General features: G+C 34.1%; 3 protein-coding genes across 5 annotated transcripts; 1 reads left to right on the top strand and 2 right to left on the bottom strand.

Moving 5' to 3' along the window:
• Positions 1–435: 435 nt before the first annotated feature.
• On the bottom strand, positions 436–3,738 carry LOC145589366 (putative oxidoreductase At1g06690, chloroplastic). Its single transcript, XM_081645901.1, has 10 exons — positions 3,355–3,738; positions 2,688–2,779; positions 2,540–2,580; positions 2,209–2,373; positions 2,106–2,128; positions 1,922–1,993; positions 1,551–1,718; positions 1,300–1,382; positions 1,160–1,222; positions 436–794 (listed from the first exon to the last, which is right to left on the bottom strand). The coding sequence occupies exons 1-10, from the start codon at positions 3,617–3,619 to the stop codon at positions 609–611; spliced, it is 1,158 nt and encodes a 385-aa protein (XP_081502027.1). The 5' UTR covers positions 3,620–3,738; the 3' UTR covers positions 436–608.
• A 3,583-nt stretch (positions 3,739–7,321) lies between these two features.
• Positions 7,322–12,201, bottom strand: LOC145587367 (bifunctional bis(5'-adenosyl)-triphosphatase/adenylylsulfatase FHIT-like). Of its 3 annotated transcripts, XM_081644097.1 has the most exons (6): positions 11,982–12,201; positions 9,803–9,971; positions 9,556–9,666; positions 8,086–8,232; positions 7,704–7,802; positions 7,322–7,608 (listed from the first exon to the last, which is right to left on the bottom strand). In XM_081644097.1, exons 2-6 carry the CDS (start codon positions 9,953–9,955, stop codon positions 7,492–7,494), a joined length of 627 nt encoding a protein of 208 aa, XP_081500223.1. In that variant the 5' UTR covers positions 9,956–9,971; positions 11,982–12,201; the 3' UTR covers positions 7,322–7,491. The 3 variants fall into 3 exon arrangements, with proteins under 3 accessions (XP_081500223.1, XP_081500224.1, XP_081500225.1); XM_081644098.1 differs by lacking the exon at positions 9,803–9,971 and having other exon boundaries at positions 11,982–12,190; XM_081644099.1 differs by lacking the exons at positions 9,803–9,971; positions 11,982–12,201 and adding an exon at positions 9,757–9,775.
• A 9,974-nt stretch (positions 12,202–22,175) lies between these two features.
• On the top strand, positions 22,176–25,739 carry LOC145590215 (uncharacterized). Its single transcript, XM_081646963.1, has 2 exons — positions 22,176–23,636; positions 23,703–25,739. The coding sequence occupies exons 1-2, from the start codon at positions 22,176–22,178 to the stop codon at positions 25,737–25,739; spliced, it is 3,498 nt and encodes a 1,165-aa protein (XP_081503089.1).
• Positions 25,740–27,469: the final 1,730 nt, after the last annotated feature.

The following is a 27,469-nucleotide window of genomic DNA, read 5'->3' as shown; positions in this document are numbered from 1 at the left end:
AGATGATAGTCAGGTTCAGTTATTTTATTGTAGAAATGGTTCTCTGTTTTTTAATTTTAACATTGTCATTGAAGAAAACAGATACTCTGTATTTATTTTGTTGTGAAGTAACAGGCGAATTTGTTGCTATGAATCCAGGTTTATATTCGTTCAGACAATACCTAATCATAGATGAGACTTGAATTTATGTTGAAACAGACTCCTGGTACAGTGAAGCTCTTAAAGAAAAATGCTAGGCGCCTAGGCCTTTTGCGGCACTATTTACAATAGCTTGATTTTGAGTTAGTTACATGCTTATGTGTATCAGTCAGTTTAGTAATGCTCATGTAATCCTTTTTTTTGTCTGGACATAGTTAGTCATGTATATTATTTTTGAGATGCATAGAACAAAATTAACTCATGAAAAGTGCGTCAAATATGGTAAGACATAAGGAGTATGCAACAACAAAACTGTGATTCGACATGATTCAAATTTATTTACAATAATATAAAAAGTATATTTATGTATAGTATTGTGGCATAGAAGATAGCAATAAATTGATGGGACTTTGTAAATATACCGGTTGGTTGGCTGCAAAACCAAATAAATGATGAAACCACTAGGTTTTTTACAACTTCTCAACTGGGAAGCCAACAATAGGCTTTAGTTCTTTTGCTAAAGAACGCAGCTCCTCTATTTCCTCGCCACTAAGCCGCCACCCGAGTGCACCTGCAAATTCTGCTGCTTGTTCCCCATTTTTAGCTCCTGGTATCGGAACTACATTCTCCTGTGCTATTAACCAGTTGAGAACTACCTGCATGAGAGTTGTGATAATCTTGTTAAGTAAAGGACGCCACAATATAGGCAGTGTGTTGACTCAACACAGTTGCATTGCTTTACTGTGCAATTAGAAATTTCCGTTTCACCTCAATTACCCAGTGTCGGGTTCTTGAAAATCAAACATGTTCATGGATCCTATTACTTGACACTTCAATTTGGACAAAGCATTAAGAAGTTTATTGCAACAGTCGAGCTTAACACTTTAAATGTGTCTAACTCAAGTACCCGAATCCAAGTAAAATGCTTGGTGAAGTTGTATACTGCATAGTACTTGAAGATTTTTCTAGGATCTAACACTAATGATTGGAGAAGAAACTAATCGAGTGTTAAGTAATATACCTGGGTAGAAGTTTTGTCGTAGTTCTGTCCTATCTCTTTGATTCTGTTAACCAGAGGTTGCAGCTGCATTGCATAAACACAAATTTCAGCAGCGATCTTATGATCCAATATTACATTCACAGTTTCACAGGAACCAATACCTGGGTCAGGTATTCTCGAGTATATATGCGGCCTCGTGGACCAGAAGGTGGATTTTCTGGTGTGTACTTTCCAGTCAAGGAACCTGCACATATGAATCGTTTCGTGTCACATCATTCTATTGATGATGGTTTATGGAAATATTTTGAATATCCAGTTCAAGAAGCTCAGATATGAGGAAAAAACACATGAATATATGTTTGTTATTCAGGTTATGTAACAAGCATAACTACATGCTACCAAAAACACAAACCTTGACCAATTGGTGAATAAGCAATCAAAGTGATCCCAAGCTCGTCGCAGGTAGCCTTGACACCGTTCTCCTCTGGGTTCCTGTAGATAAGGCTGTAGTTGACTTGGTTTGAAGCCAGCGGAATGCCTCTCTTTTTTAGCTGCTGATAAGCATCACGTAGCCGCTTCTCTGCAATAGATTAGGCAAAAAATCATGAAAGCAAAAATATAACCAAATCCAAGGTTCCAAAAAAAAAGAGTTACCTTAACCAAGATAAAGGATGCACACATTAATTAAAATATCTTGTTGAAAGGATTGATTATATGATGGATTCTACACTAGTTTTTTTACTTAAGATAACAGAATATGTCGTCTGATGTTTACAGACATACCGCTATAATTGGAAACACCAACAGCCTTCACGAGGCCTTTCTCAACAGCATCACCAAGGCCGTCGATGTACCCTAGAAAGTAATCCTTACAATTAAGTAAGACTGCTTAAACTCCAGATGTGAAAGTAAAAATTTCAGCTCAGAAATCAAATTGAACTAGATAGAGATATTAATAATGAGCAACCTTCATTTCCCCATATTCCAGGCCTGAATCAGCACAAGACAGTAATTAACTTCACAAAGAGAATAACACAGATATTGGCCAATTTCTGTAAGATCATGCTTACCAGTGTAGTTGATACAGCTCCACAGAGGAGAGTTCTAGACGACTGAGAGAATCCTTTAAGGCTTTGACAACACTTTCGCGTCCTAATCTCCATGGTAATGCAGCAAACTTAGTCGCAACTGCAACATCCATCTTTGGATCCTTCTCTTTCCGCTCCTTAATAAACCTATCAAAGAATTAATTTCGAAAAGGAGAATAATTCAATTTTAATATAACAGACCAAAATTAACAGTTCTGCACTTCAGACTTCAGATGAGCAGAATGCAAACAGAATGCCTTTTCTAGCATTTTAGAGACGAATAGCATGTTGTAAATGAAAGTTCTTGTAATACCTTCCAAGGAGAGTCTCGGAATTGATTGCACCCAGAGAAAACTGCAGGTAAGGCAAGTGAATCTCAGTAACTGGTTTTGGATGCCAAGAAACATAATGCTGTTAATTAGAACAACGAAACATAGTCGAATAATGAAATTGAATCTCACCCTGGAGCCATAGACCTCTGCAGTGTCAATGAAAGTTATACCGTTATCAAGACTAGTGTCAAATGCTGCCTTTGCTGCTTTCAACTTCCTGTCTGTCATATCATAACAATATCAATTCTGTTGGTTTTTCAATGTAAGAAAAACATGCAGGTACAGTTGACTATTCAGTATTTTTTTTCCTGTCTCTTCCCAACATCATTAAGCTAGCCAATGTCCATAAATTACAAGTATCCATGATTGTATGATACCCCTCCCTCCGTCAGTAACTAATCGTCACATGCAGTATGTGTCTTCTAGGATGTCCGGAAAAAGTTATCACATTTACAAAACTAGAAATGGTTTACAATTCGAGTTTTCTAATATGTCACTACTTAAATCAAGTGATGGGGTGAGACTAAATTTAACATAACTATTTACTTATAATTCAACTTATTCCGAAGAAGGGGATTATTATTTAAAGAAGAAATTCATCAGGGAAGTTGCAAGGGTCCCTCAAAATTCATAATATATGTTTCCTAATCATAAATGGTATCAATATAATCAAAGAGTCATGATGAAAAGACATCTGGGTACACCATACTAGTTAAAATTACACTATCAACGCGACTATTAATCCCGAGCAATAAACACTTGAGCAAAGAGATTGAAAAGGAAGAAAGATGATTACCATCCCATTCAAAGTTGTTCCAATAACTGGTATCACCCCAAGACCAAGCACCAACACCCAACCTAGTGATTTCCAAATCAGACCCTCCAAATTTGATCTTTCCTTCATCAATTGGGTTCATCTTTACAGAAGTAGCAGTCACATTATTATCCTCAAAAGATGTAACTGCTCTTATAATCATACTTCTGCTTTCTTGCTTCATGATTTTGCTACCATTTTTACCATACAAACACCAATTAGCAGCACCATTTAACTGCAAAGCCATCTTCTAATCTCACTTTTTTTTTATCTTACTTTTACTTGATCAAATATAATACAAGTACAATTCTATGTTCAAATCTTAAAGAATGGAGTATGTAGTAAGTCAAATATGAACTGTAGTAATTTATGGTAAATTGAGGTTGTTGGTGTTTGGACCCATACCACATGAATTGCATTGTTTTCTTGTTTTTGGGGAAAAAAAATAAAAAAAAATCTCAAGAAAAATATGGTCATGAATTCAACAGCTAGCTTTGTGGGCCTTCATTCTTCTCATAGTCTCATTTTGTTACGCGCAAATTTTTTTTGGAAGAAAATGTGTTTTTGGAAAAAAATGTGTATCAGCCCATCAGGTGGGTATGGGTTGATTTTTTTATTTAAAAGTAAGGCGAAAGACTCGAATCAAATTATTCAAAGGTTATAACCCAAGGTCTATGAAAAGATTCAAACGCTAAACCTCTTAGAAGAAACATTACTATCTAACTATCTAAGTTATTTATTTATTTATTTATTTGTGAAACAATCTAACTATCTAAGTTAATTGTCAATTATGCTCCAGTACACAAATTATTGTTCTACTACAAAAGTATTGAAGATGCATACTACATACATACTATTATTGCGGTGCCTTTAAATATAAATAGTTGCATAACTACCAAAGTAGTCGCCTAGAGACAATTCCTAGACTACTCACTAATTGTTGTCAATTAAAAAGATGTACGAGAAATGAATTATGCAATTTAAGAACCGTTCACATAATTACTTCGTTTAATTGATAGAAATTATTTAATAATCTACGTACATTACTAAAACGGAATGTTTCTGACATCATTACTGTCCACATGTTACTCTCATAATAAATTTTTTCTTGTCTAAACGCAAGGATGATGCCATTACTTTATCATGTAAACCCGTACGATGCACATAGTAAATCATTTTATTTAATTCAAGATTTTGTATATTTATGAATATCATTCATTAGATATTTGGATAAAATTCCTAGTATCATAAGATAATTTTTTTTTAAACACTAAAATTATCTTTCATTGTTTCATTAATTTTATGTGGCGCTTAATATAAATTTTTTTTATTGGTTAAAATAAGTCCTTTGCACATGCCTTTTTTTTTATATACTCGCTCTATTTCAAAATGTTAGTCCCATTTAGAATCTTTTAACTATTAAAAATTAAATTAGGGAGAATTTCTAAATTTCTCTCTATATGTAAGGACAACCATAGTCATATGAGATTAAATTTTATTCGTCTCAATGAGTACATTATTAATATCTAATTTTTATAATATTTTCTAGGGAGAGATTAAAGATATTTGCGATCAAAGATTTTCATCATATATGTAAAAAAGATAATTATTAGTTTTTTAAATAATTTAAATTTTAATTATTCACTATTTGTTGTTTTTAAATCTCATTCTTAACTTTTGATTAGGTGACGAGTGAATTTTTTAATTCTAAATAATATCTTTTCTTATGTGTTGCGCCGAATGCTCTCTAAAAATGCCTAATATATATATATATATATATATATATATATATATATATATATATATATATATATATATATATATATATATATATATATATATATATATATATATATATATATATATATATATATTGGTGGAGCTACATATTTAACAATTTTGAAATTTGAATATTAAAAGCTTCTACATTACAACTACAACCTATCGACTTATCATAATTCTAACAAAAATCTAAAATTTTAAAATACAAGTAGTACAGGGTGCATAATTCTTATTTATACCTATCCATTTTTCAAGTGTACAACTCATAAAAATAGATTTTATATAAATCATGCATCGTAGAGGTTCTAACCTAATTGAAATACTATACTCTCTAGCAAACTAGTTTTCTTGGTTTTCTTTTTTTTTTTTTTATTATTATTATTATTATTATTATTATTATTATTATTATTATAACAAAACCTACAGAGTCAATCAATTTACAAGAAATTGGTAGGGAGCCGAGATACAATCTGGGCCCCCACCCCTCTAGCTATAGCGAACCCGATCCTACTGAAGATGTGAGCAGCTGCACGAGCACCAATATCCTGAGACTTAGCGAACGCCTGAACCCGCTTATTATTATTATTATTATTATTATTATTTTTTTTTTTTTTTTTTTTTTTTTTTTTTTTTTACCAAGGAAAGAGGCTACGTACTATTGCTCTATTTTTTTTTAAAAAATCGCATATAAGATAATATTATCGTGATATAATTGTGATATTAGGAGTAAATAAAAATAAAAAATAAATAAAAAAAAAATCAATTTTTGTATACTTCGTAATTGTGATATAAGATAGAATTAAGGCTTGGAAGAAATAAATAAAGATATAAGATATTATTAGGAAATATTCCATATCTATCAATATAAAGAGTTGGAGTTTGAAATCAAATAAAATTTGTAATTTCCTTAGAGAACCAGGATAGTAAAACTATATAATTCAATTTCAATACACCTATAGTTCACTATATAATTCAATTTCAATAACCTAGTTTGGGTGACTTATTCGAAAAAATGGTTAAATGCAAGAGTTGTGAGAATATTGAGAGTGATCCTAAGAAAAACATTCTTTCTGAAGAATCGATGATACTAAAAAAAAAAAAAAGAAATTCCAACGAATGATTGTGCAAAGATTGCGGGCAATGATGCAGATTCAAGACACCAAGTACAAGAATTGAACGATACTTTGAAGTCTTTGGATATCAATAAGAATTCCATATCGTCTAAAAAAATCACTGGTGAGAATCCGGCCAATTTGAGGAACAAACAACGGTCTTTGGTGATCGAAAGTTGGAGACGAAATCGTTGTGAAGATCAAGATGATGATTAAGGTACGACGTGGGAGGTCGTATTATTTATTTAGGGACGGATTAAGTGTTTGTTGTTATTGTTATTATTAATGTAGAGTTTATTATTATTGATATTTGATTTTTTTTTTTTTTTTTCGGGATAGTATTATTTCTTGTTTACAATATTTCACCAAACGTAATATAGCAGTATAGTTTTGCTTCAGAGATCTGTTTAATTCTAACTTATCGCGTAATTAATTGATCATGCATGATTAAATTGCTAAGCCAAATTGTGGTTTGTGGCCATGGTTTGATATTGATTTGGTTTCAATTTACTGACAAATACTATCTCCGATGTTTTAGGCTTTCATGTCATAATACTATGTCTGATGTTTGTATTTTAATTTTCAAATTTATTGTGATTTTAACAGGTTTGACCTTTCCAAAAAAAAAAAGTTTTGACCTATTTTTTTTATTCATAATATAACATATATCATACGAGTATGTTTTTTCGAAAAAAAAAAATTAATTATTAATATGGGAATAATGGGATAGTAAGATACATATTGACTTAGATTGGGAATAATGCTAAGCCTTGGACGAAAAACGCTTCCCTCGCGTTAGGATTTTAGACTAAAACCTAAAGGCGCTAATGAGAGTCGCAAATGAAGCCACCAATGGGAGAGTAGCGAGTTTAGACTAATAATGTTACTTCCATTGGAAGACTCAAACTGTATAAGAGTAAGTAACCATAACACAAATCTCCACAATTATAAAAATTGAACAGTAAGCTTGAATAAACAGATCTTTTTGTCAGGATATAATTTTCAGAGAGCATCAGCAATTGATTTTCAATAAGAGTGAAGAAAGATGCTAAAAATAGTAAAGCATCAAGTACTGCATGACCTAGCATTAAATTTTCAATCATATTGTATGATCAATAGTTAGTGCATAATACCCAGTTTCTGAAAAATCAAGAGTGTTCCGAACGAGCAAGAAAGTGAAATCAAGGCGAAATATGAAGCAAATATGGGCACCAACGCTTAATAGTTACTTGAACAGAGCCCTGTATTCCTCTGCCTCCTGATTCATTTCTTCAAGGGTTCTATCCTTCCTTTCCTTGTCCAAGTCCAGCTTTTCAGCTAATTCCTTCTCCTTCACATCAATCTGGTACCACAAACGAGGAAAGGCTTAAGTGAGCAAGCTACACACTTACACATTGAGAGAGGAATTAGAATCTATAGTAAACGTACTAAGCTTACCGCATCATAGATTTCATCGTTCTTCTCAAAGTCACCAGTCTTCCGAGGAATTATATGAATGTGGACATGTGGTACGGTCTGTCCTGCTTGAGGTCCATCCTGATATTTCATAATATACTTGCATAGTTAAATTGACTTGTCAAAAAGGGTGGCATGCATTAATTTCTAATTTTAAGGGAAAGCTGATCAAGGATAGTTAATCATGTATACATTCCCACATAATCCTATAGAAATGGAAGATGCTGCTTCCTGCAGCACATTCACTACGAAACAAATTAGAAAAAATGTATTTAGCAGTACCAATTACAATAATCAACCAACAAAAACTGAATTGATGAGTACATAGTAGGCCAACAAGATATCGTGATGTTACTGTACGTACTTGGATTGCAAGAGTTAGTGATGATGCTTTATGGTAATGCTCCAACTTGCTGCCAATTTTTTGTGCTGTGAGCCATAAATCACAGGTCTCATCACCAGTTAGATCGGCAAAGCGCTTTACTTCACGCCTTGGGCAGACGAGTACATGTAAGAGATGTTAAGTAAACCAAGCAAACAGAAAACACATACATTGACTTTGTTGATAAAGAAATTCATAAGTTCAGTTACAAGTTTGGATTAAAGTACGGCAACAATGCATTAAAATTATCATACATATGAAAATCATGAACTTTGCCGTCTAATGTTGAGTTGTTAACACAACTCACACAAGTGAAAAATACTTAGTTTAAAGTGGTACCATCAGCAAGTACACCAATTACTAGCAAACTCACCCCACATACCAAGGTGAGATGATCAGGCATAAGGTCAATATAGTTGACTGATTTGAAGCAGAACCTTAAAATCCAGTACAACAGCAAACCCTTGAAGGGAAACCTGCATCAGGTTAGCAGAGGAAGCTCTCTGTCTTTGAGTAAACTACAAGGCAACGTTTAAATATAGAGCCTGAGAAAGACAATGAGAGAAAGCACAATGCCTGATGCTTGAAATGAATAAGAGCAGAATCTGATGTTTAATCTTACTTTATCTCACTATCAGATATGTTATAAAGTTTGACTTGTATATAGCATTTATTAATACTTGCATGCAGTGTGTGCGGCGTACTGCAGTCGTGCAAGCATTTTCTGTTGTCATAAAATAACTTATATAGTACAAAATTTTACATAACATGGAATTTATAAAAGGAACTTGATGTCATAAAAAATCAAAGGATATGACCTGCAAAAGAACAAAAAAAAAATAAAAGAGGTATCTTAGATAATGGAAATAAGCTTGATGGTGAAGGGTAGCAAAAACGTCAATCTTAAGTTTGAAAAAAGTCCCTAGATCCCCAGCAAGTCGACAACAACAACAAAAATAGAAACCCATCACCAAGACACTACTTTCTGTTTCATTGACTATTAACTAATTAGGTGCATGTTCGCTTTTCACCTACTTGTACACGCCATATATTAAATATTTTTCAAATCACAATAGTCCTTTTAAATAGATAAGTACATTACAATATTTTCCTTTCAACGCAACCAACTAAAGCAAGAAAACTAGGGTTGATCTAAGCGACTAGGTATCTAGAAATTCAGAATATTTATGTCTTCCATTCTTAACTAATCTCTCTAATTGAGCCCTTGTGCAAGAAAAAGTTTTCCTTTATATGCATGACATGTAAGAACTAAGAACTGAGCCGTCAATTGATTCCATAATTACAATGCATGTTAGGACACTCAGAAAAGAACCAATCATGTATCTGTCTAAATGAGTAAATAAAACATCAAAAAAAAAAAAAAAATCAACCAATATAACAGGTAACTGATGCTGAATTATATTAAACAGATTAAACAAAGTGAAGAGGTTTACCAGGAAGAAGAGGGCGCAAATTCACCATGGCATAAGAGAGAGTGGTAGAGTAAAATACTTCTTTTGGATCTATTTTGTAAGGCCCAAACACAAAAGACTCTGATTCCATCTGCATGTTAAATGTGCTAATGATTAGGGGTTGCAAAATATCTTCATTATTCAAATACAGTTTTACTGTCACAAAAGAACGAAAAGATACATGTGCTGAAAACTTGACAGACAGAGAAGAAAAGCCTGAAACCCGCCTTCTTGCAGGATCTAGTAATCATGATGGACAAAGTTCGAAGCCCTCTTGATGATGTGAAGAGCGGGGTGATGAAAGAACACCTCATGCTCTGAAGAGTGGAACTCCTGGTAATGGCAGTAATAGTGGGGTGCTCCAATTGCCTTAATATCATCTTCCCTAATCCCAACCTGGATTGATATAATGATCTAAGAATGAAGGCAAAATCTCACAAAATGATCAAGACCTTTGCTATAAGGTACTTGAGAAAGGCTTATAATATAATCAAAAGTCGGACAAGAGATATTACAACAAAAATTGCTTTTTCTAGGATAGACATGGGAAAATTTGGAATCAAGGAGTATTTCCATGAGTTATAACCCAATGAATTCTACACCGGCTAGTTAGATTTCGGGGAGTTATCCAAAAAAATAAGGGGAACAGGTTCTCTAGTCTAACCCCAAAAACTTTACGAAACTGCACCAATGTATAATGATGAGTCGAACACCTTTTGTTTCATCCAGCAAGGATCGTAAGAATCGACAGCACTCATGTAGTGCTCTAGCTTCTGAAGTCAAATAGTACTCCAAGAATCTCATAGTCAACCTTTTTTACAGCAACACTCACACTCTATTTTCTTATAAGATAACAAAGAATTCCCAATTATTGCTCAAATCCCAGCAAAGCAACTAAAGGAACACTTCACAAATAAAAAACAATGACTACCAAGTGTATCTCCTATATAAGGTATGGGGCATAGAAAGTGCGCATCCTTACAACAAAAGCTGTTCCTAAAAAGAAAACAGAAATTCTTCAGTTACAGTCTGTGTAATGACCCCCAAACCCTGCCCACCCACAGATAGCTGATAGTCATAAAAGATCGGGATCCTAGCTCATAAACATTCAATTCAATGCAATTAACTCTTTTGGCATTCCTAGCATAACTCTATATTTGGCTCCACTTTCAGTCCTGTTCCTGAGACCCAGACCAAGGCAATAGCATCATCTCATTTCACAGGTAAATTAGCATGTTCCTCTTCTGATTCATCAAGCAGATGTGCTTGTTATTCTAGCTATCTGAGTACCCAACCTTTGATTGACAACCCTAGTGAGAGTGATCAAATGTGACACCACAACCTTTAATACTAAACCTTTCATATCACACTACCAAACCCTCAAAATATCATCATAACGCATTTGGGTACAGCGCTGCTTTTACAACAATCTTTAATACTATTAACAATGATTTTCCTCTGCAATCACTTGGAATGCTTTGCGAAATAAAAAATTATGGGCCTCTTAATGAAGAACCCATTTGTTGAATATAAAAATTGTAACTTGATAGACCTGCAAGGGCTGCAACTTCAATAATGTTGTCTGTGATTCATAACCTTGTGTTCAAATAATTATAAGTCAACTACTCTTGCACACACGGCCGTCTAATTATAAAAATGGGGCCTTGAAAATTCAACAAAGAGTTGATAAGTTATCATCCAAATATCCAATGTTTGAATAATCAAGAAAGTGTTTATAACTCTCCCTATCTTCATTTACACTAAAAATCGGATAATATATACTTGTACATAACTTCGATGATGATCAATCGACGCAAACATGAAATTGGTCATCAATCAATTATATCAACAATTAACCATAAACGTATTCATCCGACAATCGAATAAATCAACTCAATGACCAAATAACAAAATCAGCTGAACAACACAGCTAATTACCAATAATCAAAACCAAATGATGAGAAAAATGCAAGCCCTAATTCCTAAACATAATCAAAGTTCAAACCCATTATGTCAACAATTAAACTTTAACATAAATTTCATACAATTGAAGCAAACCACTCAATGATCAAATAAACAAATCAGCTGAACAACACAACTAATTACCAATATAAAAAACCAAATGATGAAAAAAAAAATGCAAGCCCTGATTCCTAAAAATAATCAAAGTTCAAACCCATTATTTATTATTTTGATCAACCCAAAAATTGCACCAATTAATCCAGCAATTAAACAACCAATGCGCCAATATATAAACAATTTAAAGTAAACCCATCAATTATTAACTTATTAAATTCACCCCATTTATGAAATAGAGAAATATCATAAAATTCAAAGATATTTTGGGAAGAAAATTAATAAAATAAAACAAAACAAAAGAAAAGCAAGAGAGAGTAAAGTACTAACAGAGGTATAGTGTTGTCTTAATTGGGAGTTAATTAGTTGAATCAGCTGCCTTCGAGGAATGCGGAGTTTACGATTGTTGCTGGGAATGTTGTTGGCAAAAGGCTTGTGCGCAGATCTTGCTCCAAAGTTCCACTCTTTCTGGGTTTAGAATAGGGAAGAAAGAATCTGCCTTTCTTCTTTTATTATGCATCTAATGTACACAGTTAACACAAAATCATTGATCATAGACACGAGTGCAAGATGACTCAAAAAACACTCGGGATTATGATATTGTATCTACTAGTACGTTTGTCATTACACAACTATCTACTAGCACGTTTGTCATTACACAACTATAACCATTACACGTTATATCATTTTGCAATTTGTGAAAGCTTAGACAATTTTTTAGAGATGAGAGATAGGGAGAATGAAAAAAAATACTACGTAGATCCATATGATAGGAGAGATAAAAAAAGTTTATTACCTATCGAGTAAAAAAGAAAGTGATGCAACTAATCTGAAATTTCCGTTTTAGGAAAATGATGTAATTAAAAAGAAACGGAAGAAGTATTTAGACATATCATTTTCCGAGTATGATCTTGTAAAAATTGTTAGAACTTTAGAAACGTCTTGATAAATATTTACATATTATCAATTTTTTATAATTTTTACTTATTTATAAATCATTTGATACAACATGTTATTTTTTCACTATTTATCATCTTTTGACCGTATTTTTTTAGTATGAAAACACATGTAATATATCGATCTTAACTTTTCATAACATAATTTAATAATTGGTATATAATTAAAGTTATTAATAGTCAAAGTTGTGAATTAACAAGTTGATAATCAACCGGTTGCATTTAGCCTACAATGGATAAAGTTTAATCATAGCATGGTCTTTTATACATTTTTTTTTTTTGGGTGCACAACAAGCATTGTGCATTCGTTTCTATAATATAGACCTAGTTGTATTTAGTATTTGCGTTTTCATATTATGTAGTGCTGGTAAACTATTGCCTTCCAACGAATTGAAGGGAATAAAACATTAATACAAATTCTTGATTAACACGGACTTTTATAAACCTGTTGTAAGACGGGTAGGGGTTATAGTTACCCTAAAAGTATTCAAAGACAAAATATATTAAAAACATTGAGTAAGAACGGGTCGACAGATATTGCATGATAGATTTTGTCAATAACATTGCATTCTTGAAAAAAAAAAAAAAAAAAAAAAAAAAAAAAAAAAAAAAAAAAAAAAAAAAAAAAAAAAAAGAGGAGGAGTGGGACTCTAACTTATAGAAGTGAAAAGCCATAGAAAAATATTACTCTTTAAATTATTAAAGGGTTGATGTTAGAAAATACATAGTGATAATAATTTAATAAATTATAATGGATGCAAGAGAAAATTAGCATTAAAATTTGTAATGTAAGAAGAAAATGTAACAATTAAGGGTTTGTTTGTTTTTCTTATCTGTCTTAATTATATAGAATAAATTATAGCAATATAAGTTCAAATAAAATGAGGATTTTCAAAGAACATTAGATACAATTTCAAATATTTTCAAATTGGTTCATGTAAAATATGGTTTGACAAAATAATATAAATTCGAGAAATATAAATTCAGGAGTTTAGACAGAATATTATAAGTTTAGATAAGTTTGCATAACATAATTTCAAACAAATTAAGTGAACCAAACATGATAGATTAGGATTAAATCACCGTAAATGAAAATATATGTAACCTTAATATTTTTTTTAAAAATAAAATAAAAACATACACGTAGTAAGAAAATGACATTTACAAATTCCAATCACATTATTATCATTTATCACCATATTGATCAAACTTATGTGATTCATATGAGTTATTAGGACCCCATCCCAAAAAGTTGTATAATTGGTTCACATAATTGAGACGGATATATCACGTTTGTCAATATACAATGCAATTGTATATATCTCTAGCTAATATCCTATTAATACAAATTTATAAAATTTGATGTTTTAAATATATAGTTAAATTAAATCAACACTTCCACGAAAGATAGAGTTTATATCTCTTTTGAAAGACAAGCCTTTTTTTTCCCATCTTCTCCAAAAGGTAAGGTTTTCAATCTCCTTTAAAAGATAGACTTTATTTGTTCCAACATGATTGACCCTAACAAGACAAGGGAGACTTCTTTAATTTACTTTAACATCCAAGACTAATTAATGGATTGCTGTGAAATAACTTCATTGATGAACAAATTAATCAATTAATTAGATGAAAAAACATTCTGATGACTATAAAGGAGTTGTTAGATTGTCTTTCTAACACCAGCGATATAAGGAGAAAAGATTCCACAATGCAAGATCTACTTGATGGTTGTAGTTTTTAAGAAATAAATCTTTATTTGATTCATTATGTTATGCATTTTCAAATATCTTTTGTAGATGTCCTATGGCTTTTTATTAAAGAACTAATATTCTAGAAAAATAAATAAATGAAAGCAACAATGATAGCATTTATGTATTATATTATATAAAAAAAAAGATGGTAATTGTTGGGATTATTAATGAATGAAAGAAATACTATAAATATATCGAAGTTAACAAGGCAAGAGATCAATCTAAAATAGAGAATTTTAATGTTATCTCGACGTATGGAAAGATTTCCCCTTTTGTCATTCTTTTCGGGGGAAAAAAAAGTGCAAGGGATTAGTAATGGTGTAATTGTTAGGGTGATTATGTAGTATTTTGTGGTGATGGGTGAAGAAAAGGGGATTGCTATCCTCATTTTAACATAAATTTATCTTAGGGTGAAGGCGATTACCCATTACCAACGAGAATAAAATTTAATTCCTCCATCTATCTCTTTTCCGTGTGTTACCACTTTATCATTCCATAAGTTAATTTAACACTTTATCTCCTTTAACATCATCTTCAATTAAGTATATTATATATTGGAATCATGAAAGAAGACCTTCTTTTTCATGTCCTAGCCTGTTAGCCCAATCAAGGGCCCATAATCAAGAATGACCTCTCACTTCATATCATTCAATTAGATTTGATATAGCAAAAAAAAATACACATTTATTTATTTATTTATTTATTTAATATTAATATTAATAATACGTAATATTATTAATTATTAAGACTACTATATCATAAGGTTTGGTCTCAAACAATAAAATTTTCAAAACGTAATCAACTTAGTAATGTAATAGGGTTTGATCTCGTATGCAATGGAAAATTTTCAAAGTTTAAACAACTAAAGTAATTGAATTTTTTTTTTTAATTAAAAAAAAAACCTAATAAGGTAATCTATATTTATATTTATACTTTATATATTAAAAAACGAACCCAAAAATGTCATTGTGCCACGTGTATCTCATTCTTACACCAGCATAATGCCACGTCATCATTTAATATGCCACATGTACTTCTACCACATTTTAGTTTCATGTCATGGTTAACCAAAAATGCATCCAATAAGGTTTGAACACAAGACCTCATTGATTGAAGACCAACTTATTACCATCCAACTTATAAGCTAATGTTGTTCTATCTATGCACATAAATATAAAAATACATATTAGAAATAAAAGCAAAATTATTCAAAACTATTTATTATTGTTATTGTAATATTATAATTTTCAACAATAAAAAAATTCTTTCAAGCTCTTTAATAATAATAATGATAAAAATACTCAAAGTAACACTCGGAGCAACGCCCGGGCCAAACACTAGTTGACATTTATAAATGATGACTCAATATACTTGCCTCCCCAACTATTTAAGTTAGGATGGATATGAAATATTTATTGTACCTACACTTGTGTAAAATTTGTATATAATAAAATAGATTTTATACTAATAATAAATTGCTATAAATTATCTAAATCATATTTCAAAAAAAAAAATATCTTTCATCAAAAAAAATTATCTTTTATCAAAAAAAAAAAAATCTAAACCATATATGTATTAAGAAAATGACTTTTTCAATCATATTTTATTATTTGTCACCATATCAACCAAAATTATGTGATTTGTAGGAGTTACGACTCCATCACAAATAATTAGGCCTTATTCACATCACCTCAAAAAAGTAACATTCAATAAAAATAATTTTAATTCAGTAAAAATAATTTCAATTAAGTAAAATAAATTCAATTTAGTAAAATTAAGTTCAGTTCAATAAAAATAATTTCGATTTAATAAAAATCAATAACTTTGAAGAAGAAATATAATAGAGAATCATTTAAGTTCAGCAAAAATAATTTCAGTTCAGCAAATATAAGGTAAACTGAACTGGGCCTTAATTGGTATGTACAATTGAGATTTGTTATTTATCATACACAACTTTGACCATATATATTGTTCTGGGCCTTAATTGGTATGTACAATTGAGATTTTTTGTTTGTCATTCACAACTTTGACCATATATATCGTTAACATTCTATTACGAGTAACAAATGTTTTATTACGTTGGTGTCTTGAAAATAAGCATTGAGAGTGAACCAACCATAATAATAATTATTAATTTTTTGGTGTTTAGAGAGCCACAAGGGCGGGTGATGAGAATCGATCTCAGGAATTCAGGATCTCCTGAAATCGGGAGGGAAGCTATAACCATTTGAGTTATCCCTCATTCTCTATAATAACAATTATTTATTAATATAACATTGAAAAATGTGGTCCAATTGGTATACAAATAGCGCAAAAGTACAACTGTAGCAAATAGCGCTTATTAAAGAATATGTATCAATTCATATTTGATAAAACAAGAGATTGAACTTAAATAGAAGAATATACCAATTAACTGTCGGTGTAATGGTGATTCTGACTACACTTGATAGGGAGGATCCGTGTTCGATCCCCCGCAACAACAATTGGGAGGGGACTGGAACCTAACCACCCAGAACAGATTCCCAAATCCGGATTAGCCCATAAGGTGAATTGGGTGAAACAAAAAAAAAAAAAAAAAAAAAAAAAAAAAAAAAAAAAAAAAAAAAAAAAACTTAAATAGAGGATTATAGTGTTTTATTGACTTATGAGAAGATTTTCTTTTTAATAAAAGAAAAAATAGGGAAGATTTTTCCTACTGGGAAAACAAAAAAAAACTCCTTAAAAGTCTTTAAAAGATATTCGAGTTTCACTTCTGTTCAAAAAAAAAAAAAAAAAAAAATTCGAGTTTCACTTATATTCAAACTTTTATTATTAAAAATAATCCTAAAATTTAGCTAAATAAAAACAAACTGTTGTGAAATAGAGAGAACGAGAGAGAAATTGGGGAGAAAATCGATCAGTATATTTCTACTCCATTGATAGGGTATACACACACACACACACACACACACACACACACACACACACACACACACACACACACACACACACACACACACAATATAATTAGGGTTTGTTTGGATAAGAATATAAACCCTAAATCTATCTAGAATATTCTTAAAGGATACAAGGAGTTAAATGGGAATCCACACAATATTTCATAACACTTCTTATTGGATGTCCATTATCGAAAATTGTGCCTCGTTAAACCTTACTACGAAAAACCTTGTGAGATAAAAACATAGTAAAGGAAAAAGAGTACATCATTTTTCGTAATACGCTTGCAATGCTGCCTCATTAAAAACCTTACCAAGAAAACCCAATGTGAGACAAAATCATGGTCAAGGGAAAAAAAGTGCAGTGCATATTTTCTCCCCCTGATGAATACATAACGTATTAACGTGAAATCTTCCGGTGCAATAAATCTAACGCGATATGGTTGGGTAACTTCTTCCATGTAGCAGAATACCATTTCTTGATGATTGATCCTTTCAAATTGAACTTAAATCTTCAAATCTTCACATGGACTTATTAACGCGTCTTCATTTCTTCATACTTGTGAAAATAATACAAGTGTTTACCACTATTTCATTCAGTAGTTTTGTTTCTAATTATCATAACAATTAGATGTATGTCTTCTTATGGAGGTCATATATACTACAAAATAATGATCAATAATTGATCACATTATCCAAACATAATTTCATGACAACACTTGATATCATCATATATATTTCATTTTCCAATATCATACTTCCTCCGTTTTTATTTAGTTGCAACACACCCCTTTGGCACGCATGTTAAGGAAGATATTAGACTAGGTAAACAGATAAATTAATTTTCAAAATTTTAACACCTATAAAAAGAAAGGAATAAGTTGCTACAGTTTAAATTTCATAGCTTAATTCATTCGTTTACCTAGTTTAATCACCTCATCGATAAGCGTGATAAAAGGTGTGTTGCAAGTATAAAAAAAACAGAGGAAGTATGAATTAAGAAATTAAACTAATTACTTATTTTGCTCATGACTCTTCTAGACCATAAGAATATTATTCTCACTCAATAGTATCTCAGCTTTATTCTTTAATTAGACATTTCATGTTTTATATGAGAGTTCGCCAATGAATACAAAGACTTGTTGAATTTCACATACTCAAAATTCAGGTTGACATATCGATGATGTAGTCACATTGACTTTTCATGAGTTTGATAATAATTGCAATATTCAAGATATAAAATATGTTGGGCTGGGTATTATTAAATCGACGTCACTAATAATTTCATCACTTGTGTAAGCCCATTGGAATATAAATATTTCTTTGTAAGTTCCCATCAATGTTGTATATAGTTATATACGCCTTACTATACGTTGGACAGATATTCACACACACCACAATTATTATATAGAAAGTAGCTAGTGCATTCAATATGAGATATAAGAATCATGATAAGATATTGAATAAAATATACAATGAGTAATGCATCTAACAACTTCCTAAACATATATACGAAACTAAATAAAGGAAATGGCTCTCTCTAAAACTTGAGAGGTTCTCTCACTAAAGTGAGTCTCCCTTTGGAGTTCTTGGTTTTCTCAAACCCTAACCCTAGTTCTTGGTTTTCTCTTCAATCTATCCCAATTCTTTGCTTCTGTCACTTTCAAAAGGAGATTGCCTTTTGATTTTCCGAGATTCCAATGCATGCTACGCCTATCTCCTACTCGTCTTCTCCAAATATCTTGCCATAAAATCCCTGCCCTTTCTAGCAGCTTTTAATTTGGCCAATAGAATTAAGGGAGTGCGCTTCAATTGTCTTGAGCCCAGCAATCTTAATCTCTTCTTAATCCTTGCAAGAAACCGTTGGAGCATTAATGTTTAGACACTTGTTCCCCATGCACTTGGTTTGTTTCAAACACTGACAATTACCTTGGCTATTTAAATCGAGTAATAACTCCATTCTTCTTACACAACCTCTTCATCTCTTCTCTTTGTCTTTAGTTTTCTTCTTGTTTCCTTCTTCTTCCTCACTGAATATTCTCTGACTTATGGAGAATAATAATCCTCCTCCTATTGGAAATCAGAATAGACCTCATAGAATGGGGTTTCTTATCACTCCTCCTCAAAATTTTAATGCTCTAGGTATTTTAAACTTCAATAGATGTGCTATTGGGGTATTCATTGGTCCCAACCCACCACCTGTTTCATACGTACATCACATCATTAATCAAAGATGGGTGACAAGGGCACATGTCCGAGTTCATCGTACTGGGAATTTTTTTATATTCGAGTGTCTCGATCAATGTGATTTGGACGGACTCGTGCGACAATATACGACAACTTTTGAAGGCCGCCTTATTAATATAAGGCGATATGATGTCAACCTCATTCCACAACAAATCAACTTTTCAACCTCGAGATTATGGGTTCGAGTTTACGGCCTCCCTTTTCAGTTTTTAACTGAAGCTTGGGCAAGGCGTATCTTTTGTCATTTGGGTTACTTAGATCAGTTAGAACCAATCACTAATGGCAGACTTCCAGAGAGAGCTGAACTGAGGGCGAGGCTGCTGATTGATGTATCACTGCCTCTCATACCAGGCTGCTACGTTCCGCTTTCAGATGGGCGTGTTATCTGGGTGTATTTCAGGTATGAGGGGGTCTTCAGTTTCTGTAAGAGATGTGGGTGTGTGGGACACAACTCCACTAATTGTAGTTTGAGAATTAATGTAGCCACAAGGCGTTTGTCTCGACGTCTTGAGGCTGTGGAAAGGGATGGTCTAAGGGTATTACATGGACCCTTAGATTATCCCTATTATACTAATTATGTGCAAGGATTGCCTGATGTTTATAGGTACAGAAACATGGTTGTCAACCTTACAAGGTTGGAGGAACCCGAGGATATACCTTTGGCAGAACAACAGCAGTTTCAAGAAGCGTCTGACTCCGATTTTAACTCGGACAACAGCGACGATACGGTGTATTTTTCGGGCTCGGATAGCTCTAGTGGAAGTGAGGTGGAGGATGGGAACGCTAGGGAAGCACGGATTGGTGGTGCGGCGCTACGATTGTCGCCTGGAAGAAGGCTAGGACTTCACCAAGACCGCTATGCTGCTTACACAATGCCAAATTTAAACACACCTGCTTCACCCCTCCAACTAGGACTCGGTTCGAACCCATCTCCAAACACAAACCAAACTCAATTTCCTGCTTTGAACCAAACCAACCAAACACCTCAAAGTCGCGGGTTCAGACCCTATGGCGCGTTTCGAAGAGATCCAATCAACTCCTATTACTCTCCCCTCGAGAATCTTAACCCACCATCCTTACCCAGGTTAGGATCCTCGACTTTCGAGGTTGGGGAGTCGTCGGCGGCGGCGGCAGAAAGGGAAGAAGGGGAAGCAACACCGCGCACTCTGTTCCAAGTACTTGGTATCAATAATTGGGCTCGAAATTCAGAAACTCCGGAGGGTCAGAGGTCGGGTCTGCTGCAAGATATCACAAAGCAAGGGTTCTCGGCGGATAACGGCGGCGAAAATACAGGCGGAATCACCGCCTTAATGCTGCCGGAGCCTCTACCTATGGTAAACAATCAAGCTTTTGATGAATTTTTGGATGCTAACCATCTGAATTTTGTTGAAGCAGGGAGGCGTTTTGTGCAATCCTTGACTAACTCTCGAGTTGGGAGGCCATATCAGGGAGCTAGGGCTCGTTATGTTCCTGATTTCCCAAATTCTTTTGGGAGTGAATTTGTGAATTTGCCATTCACTGAGTTTGACCCCCCAAATTCGCCGGCTTCGTAGACAGGGGTGGATGATTTAATAAACCAGCTTCAATCTGACATGAATAATTGGGGAAAGAAAAGGCAGAGAACGGTGGAAGACACTCCACTTAGATCGTGTGATGATGATAATGTGCGTGCAAGCTCTTATGATTTGGGCTGGGTGGAGAAGAAGAGATTGAAAACTCTCAATAGATGGGCTGAGAAGGGAGGCTTTAGTATTTGGCACCGAGACAAGAACAATGTATTTGAGTTCCGTTCAAAGGCTTTATCAGATGTCGACACTGCTCTTTTGTGGGGTGTGAGTCCGAGTGATTCTCTTACTCGTCGAGTGGGGAAAAAACGGGCTGCTATTAGCTCCTCAAGTTCGTCGGGCCCAACAAAGAAACAGAGGAGTGGAGATGAAGTTACTTCAAGAATTTTTTCAGATTTGGATGAATTTGACTTTGAGGTTCAACAGATACTTGCTGATTCAATGGAGATTACGGATGGTGAGGCGGCTGCGCCGGATCAGCCCCCGATGGATTTATGAAGTTCATCTCGTGGAATTGTAGGGGGCTAAATGACCCACTAACCCCTACTTATCCTTATTTAGTGTGGTTGATTACTAGTAAAGTTCCTACTTTATTTTCTTGTCGGAAACAAAGATGTCTTTTAGTAATGTTAGTAGTCATGTAGCTAAGTTCTCCCCAAATTTTTCTTGTGGGGTGGACTCGGATGGTAGTAAGGGGGGTTTAGCCTTGTTTGGGTGGTATCAAGGGGATGTTACTTGTATTGTATCCTCTCAAAACTTTATCTTTTGTAAGCTCGTTGAAGCTAATGGAAGTAGTAGGAACGTTATGTTTTTGTACGGTGCGTCTAAAGTAGAAGATAGAAATAGTGTTTGGGATGATGTTTCTCTACTACTTGCTTTGACCCCTAATTGTTTGATTATTGGGGATATTAACCAAATAGAGAGTCTAAGTGATAAACTTGGGGGGTCTCTACGGATAAAGGGTTTGGATGATTTTGTAGATTGGCGTTTACAAAACGAGCTTTGGGAAGTACCTTTTTCAGGGCCTAGATACACATGGTCAAATAAACGGCAAGGGGATTAACTAATCATGGAGAGACTGGATAGAGCATATACTACACAGGAATGGTTTCAAGATTTCCCGGAGGGGAGAGTATCTCATGAGCCAATCATGGCTTCTAACCACGCTGCTATTTTGTATGATACAACTTCGACGATCATTCGATCAAATAGACCCTACCAACTAGAAACATGGTGTCTTTCCTTACCAGAAGTAATTCTTATGATTCAGGAAGCCTTTAATATGCCATGGGAGGGTTCAGACATGTACCGATTTACGCGACGGATGAGGTGGCTGAGGGATAAGTTGCAGCGGTGGTGTTTACATAATAAGAAAATGTGGGGTGTTAATTGGAGAGAAAACTCTCTAGTTTTGGCTGCCAATAGTGCTAATATTAGCACGGTTCAACATGGCTCGAATTTTGTGACTTTGGTGAATGATACCTTAGATCGGGCCAAGTTGGGTTTTAGATACTGGCAACAGCGGATGAAAGAGAAATGGATACAGTGTGGTGATATGCCGTCTTCCATGATGTTCAATAGGGTCAAACAGAGGAAAAATAGAAGGGAAATTCTTACTCTGCGTGATAATAATGATGATTGGATAACAGGACAGAAGGAAATTCAGTCACTCATTAAGGCCTCTTTGTTGGAGGTTTTTCATCCTGTTATCGAGGATCCAGAGGGGATAGGTGAAAGGATTGATTTGGCCCTTCGGGAGCTGGATATTCCCCGAATGAAGGAATCGGAGGGGATACGGTTAATTCAGCCTTTCTCGGGTCAGGAGATAAGGAAGGCGATGTTCTCCATCCATAGGTCAAAGTCTCCAGGACCAGATGGTTTTATAGCGGAATTTTTCCAACGACACTGGGAGACAGTGGGGCCAACAGTGATTACGGCGGTCCAATCCTTTTTTAACACAGGGTACTTATTAAAGGAATTTAATTCCTCGATACTGGTCATGATTCCGAAAGTGGAAGTCCCAGAGGTTGCAGCTCACTTTAGGCCGATTAGCTTATGCAATACGGTCTATAAATGCATAGCAAAGTGCATGGTGAACAGAATGAAGAGCCTACTTCAAAACCTCATTTCGGAGTCGCAGCATGCCTTTATACCGGGAAGGTACATGGAGGATAATATTCCGTTAAGTCATGAATTGGTTCACGTCATTAATACTAATAAAGGCGACTCGTATAAAGCGGCTATAAAGATTGATATGTCAAAGGCGTACGATAGAGTCAACTGGCTTTTTCTTCTAAAAGCCTTACAAGCTTATGGTTTCCCGCCAAAATGGGTGCATTGGATCTCTCAATGTGTGTCGACTGTATCGTACAGGACTTTGGTCAATGGGCAAGTCTCAGATTTATTCAAGCCTAGCTGTGGATTACGACAGGGGGATCCTCTGTCTCCTTATTTGTTCTTATTCTGCATGGATATTTTTTCAAGGATGATGACGATGGGGGAAAACCTAGGGCAAATTAAGGGTCTCAAAGTTACTAGGCGGTCGCCCCCTATTTCTCATTTATTTTTTGCTGACGATGCTATGATATTTTTTTAGGTTACGGAAGACTCATGTAAAAACCTAATGAATATTATTGACAGGTTTGGTGATATCTCAGGTCAGCGTTTAAACATAGGCAAATCTTTTGTGAAGTTCAGCAAGTTGGTTCCAGTGCACAAAGCAGAGGAGTTTAAGAGGACTCTAAAGTTTGGTCAGGTTCAGAACTCGGGGGTCCATCTAGGGGCTCCAATTGATCTTGCTCGTGAGAAAAAGGACTCTTTTCAGTTTTTAGTGGATAAAGTGGTGCAGAAAATTACGAGTTGGGGCAGTTTGAGGATGTCTCAATCAACAAAATTAATTTTGATCAACTCAGTTTTAATAAGCATCTCCTCTCATGTTATGAAATGTTTCAAGCTTCCAGGGTCAATAGTTAATAAAATTGACTCGCTTATTACGCGGTTTTTTTGGGCTAAGAATGGAGAGAAGGGTATGCATTGGATTGGAAAGGATACCTTACATCTCCCGAAGGGAATGGGAGGTCTTGGTATACGGGCGATGGCGAACTTGAATGATGCTCTTCTATTTAGACAAGTGGCTAGGATGCACTGTAATCCTCAACTTCTAATAGCTCGTTCTTATTCACCGGTTCATGCTTGCACAATGTGTGATGGAAGGGTCTCGGGCGCGTTACGGGCTAACGCTTCCTGGGGAAGAAGGGGTCTCCATAATGTGGCAAACAAGTTGGTGTTTGGGTTTGCCTGGAAAGTTGGAAATGGTGAAAAGATAAACTATGCCAGTATGAGTTGGATGAATGGTGAGGTGCCTGTTCTTAAGTCTAACCAGGTGCTTGGTGGGGTTGGTGCAGGGAAGGTTAAAGATTTAATGACCATTTCCCATGATAGAAGATGGGATGCTGGGGCAATTAGGCAAAAGTTTGAATGGGATTTGGCAAGACAGATTTTAGAACTGGAGATTCCTTCGACAAACAAGGATGACTTTTTGTATTGGAAAGGTCACAAATCTGGGGTCTATACGGTTAAGACAGGTTATGCGTTCTTATGTCAACAGAATCGAGAGGTGCCCAATGGTATAAGGGAGGATACCTTCTTCAAACTTATTTGGAAGCTAAGGATTCCCCCTAAATGGAGTATGTTCCTATGGAAGCTGGTTTTAAATGGGTTAGCTGTTAAAGCAAATTTAATTCGTAGAGGGATACCTGTAGATGATGGTTGTGGGGTTTGTGAGGACAATGTGGAAGATTTGCAACACCTTTTTCGTTTTTGCTCTCTGGCTAGGTATGCTTGGCTCAATTGCTCTTTGCATATCAGCTCAGAAAATGATGGGTCTACTACGTTACGACGTTGGATCCAGAGATATATCCTGCTGTTTTATAGCGAGGATGGGATTGATAGTGACCGTGTCACTACCTTTATAAGTGTGTTATGGGGTCTGTGGACAGCTAGGAATGGAAGAGTTTTTAGACATGAAATTGATCATATTCCGGCGCTTGATCGTCATTTGGAGAAGGGCAACAACGACTTAACTATCTTTTTGAAGCCAGATGTGAGAAGTCTAGGTGTGGTACAGGAGATGGAAGCCAATGGGGGACCTCCGCCAGGTTTTCAGAGGGTAAGTTTTGGTGGCGCAGTCGAAGAACCAACCAACGATATTGACAACAACAGGGAAGTCACAGTCATGTGTGATGGGTCGTGGCAAAAACAGTCGGGGAATGGGGGTTTTGGGTGGGCTTTTGCTCTTCCGGGCAGGGATTTTGAGCCTGGTGGGGGTGGCTTTTGCAAGGCAAGTTCAGCTCTATTTACAGAGCTTATGGCTTGTCTAGAAGGGATCCGATGGGCAATCGGTAAAGGCTACAGAAGAATTTGGGTCTACACGGACTCAAGCGAGGTTGTGAACCTAATTCAGAACCCGCAACGTGCTGATATGAGGTATTTTTGGACTATCCAGGAACTTCGCCAACAAGGGGAACAATTACAGAGCGGTATGATATGGAAGGTTAGCAGGGATCAGGTCCGACAGGCACATGAATTGGCAAATGAGTGCAGGACCAATCTGAGTAGCTTTAGTGTTGTTTAGTTTTTCCTTTTTCTGTCTTTTCAGTTTGCTTTTGTCAAAAAAAAAAAAAAAAAAAAAAAAAAAAAAAAAAAAAAAAAACTTCCTAAACATGCAATAAGCAATCCATAAACGTATGACTCACGCGTGCACATAGATAAAACACTCAAATTAATGCAAGACACTGTACAGTGTGGGTTTAACAATCCATATTTCATTGGACTTATGGTCCATGATAAACTTTTAATTATTATCATTATGTCGACATTAAAATGGGCATATATATTTCAGATCCTTTATTCACTAGTCCATTCTATAATACATATGCATATTATTTATCGGTTCCATAGTATACCGGCATTATAAAATTCAGTAAGATACAAGTTCGCATGCTAATCTACTATGATATTTGAATACATCTCCAATTGGTACCATTAAAACTTTGTTTTTTCATATCATAGGCCATCTATTATAATTCTCATATATCTATATATATATCACTTCTATCTACGGTATTTCATACATTATGTCGGTATTTCATACATTATGGTATTAATATCAACTGCACTATCTTGCCATATATCACATATATTGGAACCGATTTTACAATCTACACTTTAGGTGTAGTGATTTAACAAAAATAGGCAAGATCCATCTCAATGTATGCACATTCTCCTATGACCAAAATATATCTCTTTTTGCGATTGAATGGGTCATAACGATATACAAATCAAATAATAGATGTGCAACCTATCTTGACATAAAAGTTGGCAAGTAACTTTACAAAGCATCATTATAGGGATCAACTAATTATAATTTTATAATTTTGCCAACTTACTTCAATTCTCCCCCCCCTAAGTTGGTAAAATATTTCAAATATTAGAGCAATTCTTCACCAACTTAAAATATAATTTCATGTGCAACAAATTTCATCTCATAGGATAATCATATATATTCAACAAATTTATCTCTTCTGGAGAATAATGAAATTTTGTTCTCTTCTAGAGATCAATATTAATAGGGGTAATAAATTGTGCAGTTGTCTACTTTTTTATTCTATTTCTTATGTGCTGACATACAATAGCCCAAATCAAGAGAATTGTAATACAAATAAAAACTTTCTTGTAATTTCACTAGGTGGTGATCTTCGGTATCACTAGAAACATTGATATTATGATACTAGTTACTTAAAATTTCCACATATAACTTGTACGTGGTGAGATTCTGGTCACCTAGTATTTGTCAACATATAAATTATTCTAGTGAACTTCTGGTCACCAATTATTTAGAAAAATCAATATATTATCTCTTGAACTTTTCTTTTAACACAAACTATTAAAAATCACTATCCAAATATACCTCAATCTCAATGTTATGTCTTGACATTCAATTTATTTCATATATTTAACATGAGAGAGCGTCAACACATTATTTCTTTCATATCAAATGAAAATTCAAATTTCCATAACAAGAATTTATTAAACCCCGGATGCCCTAATATTTTTATTTTAAATTTTTTTTTTAATTATCACATCCAATTACTTTTCCTTTAGTATTTAAATTATGGTCGGTTTTATAATATTGGTGATCACCTTATTAGAGATACTTTATGCATGGCCATGAGTATGATGTGATATAAGTACATCAATATGTTTCTTTTTACAATTGGCAAGACAATTAACTAATACTCATACTCTAGTGGAGCGTTGATTGTAATCTTGATACATGCTAATCTTGTTGGACATATCATACTT

This window comes from Chenopodium album, chromosome 17, assembly GCF_948465745.1.
Source record: "Chenopodium album chromosome 17, dcCheAlbu1.1, whole genome shotgun sequence".
NCBI classification, from domain to species: domain Eukaryota; kingdom Viridiplantae; phylum Streptophyta; class Magnoliopsida; order Caryophyllales; family Amaranthaceae; genus Chenopodium; species Chenopodium album.
The sequence above is the reverse complement of the archived record's forward strand: the minus strand, read 5'-3'. Positions and strand labels throughout refer to the sequence as shown.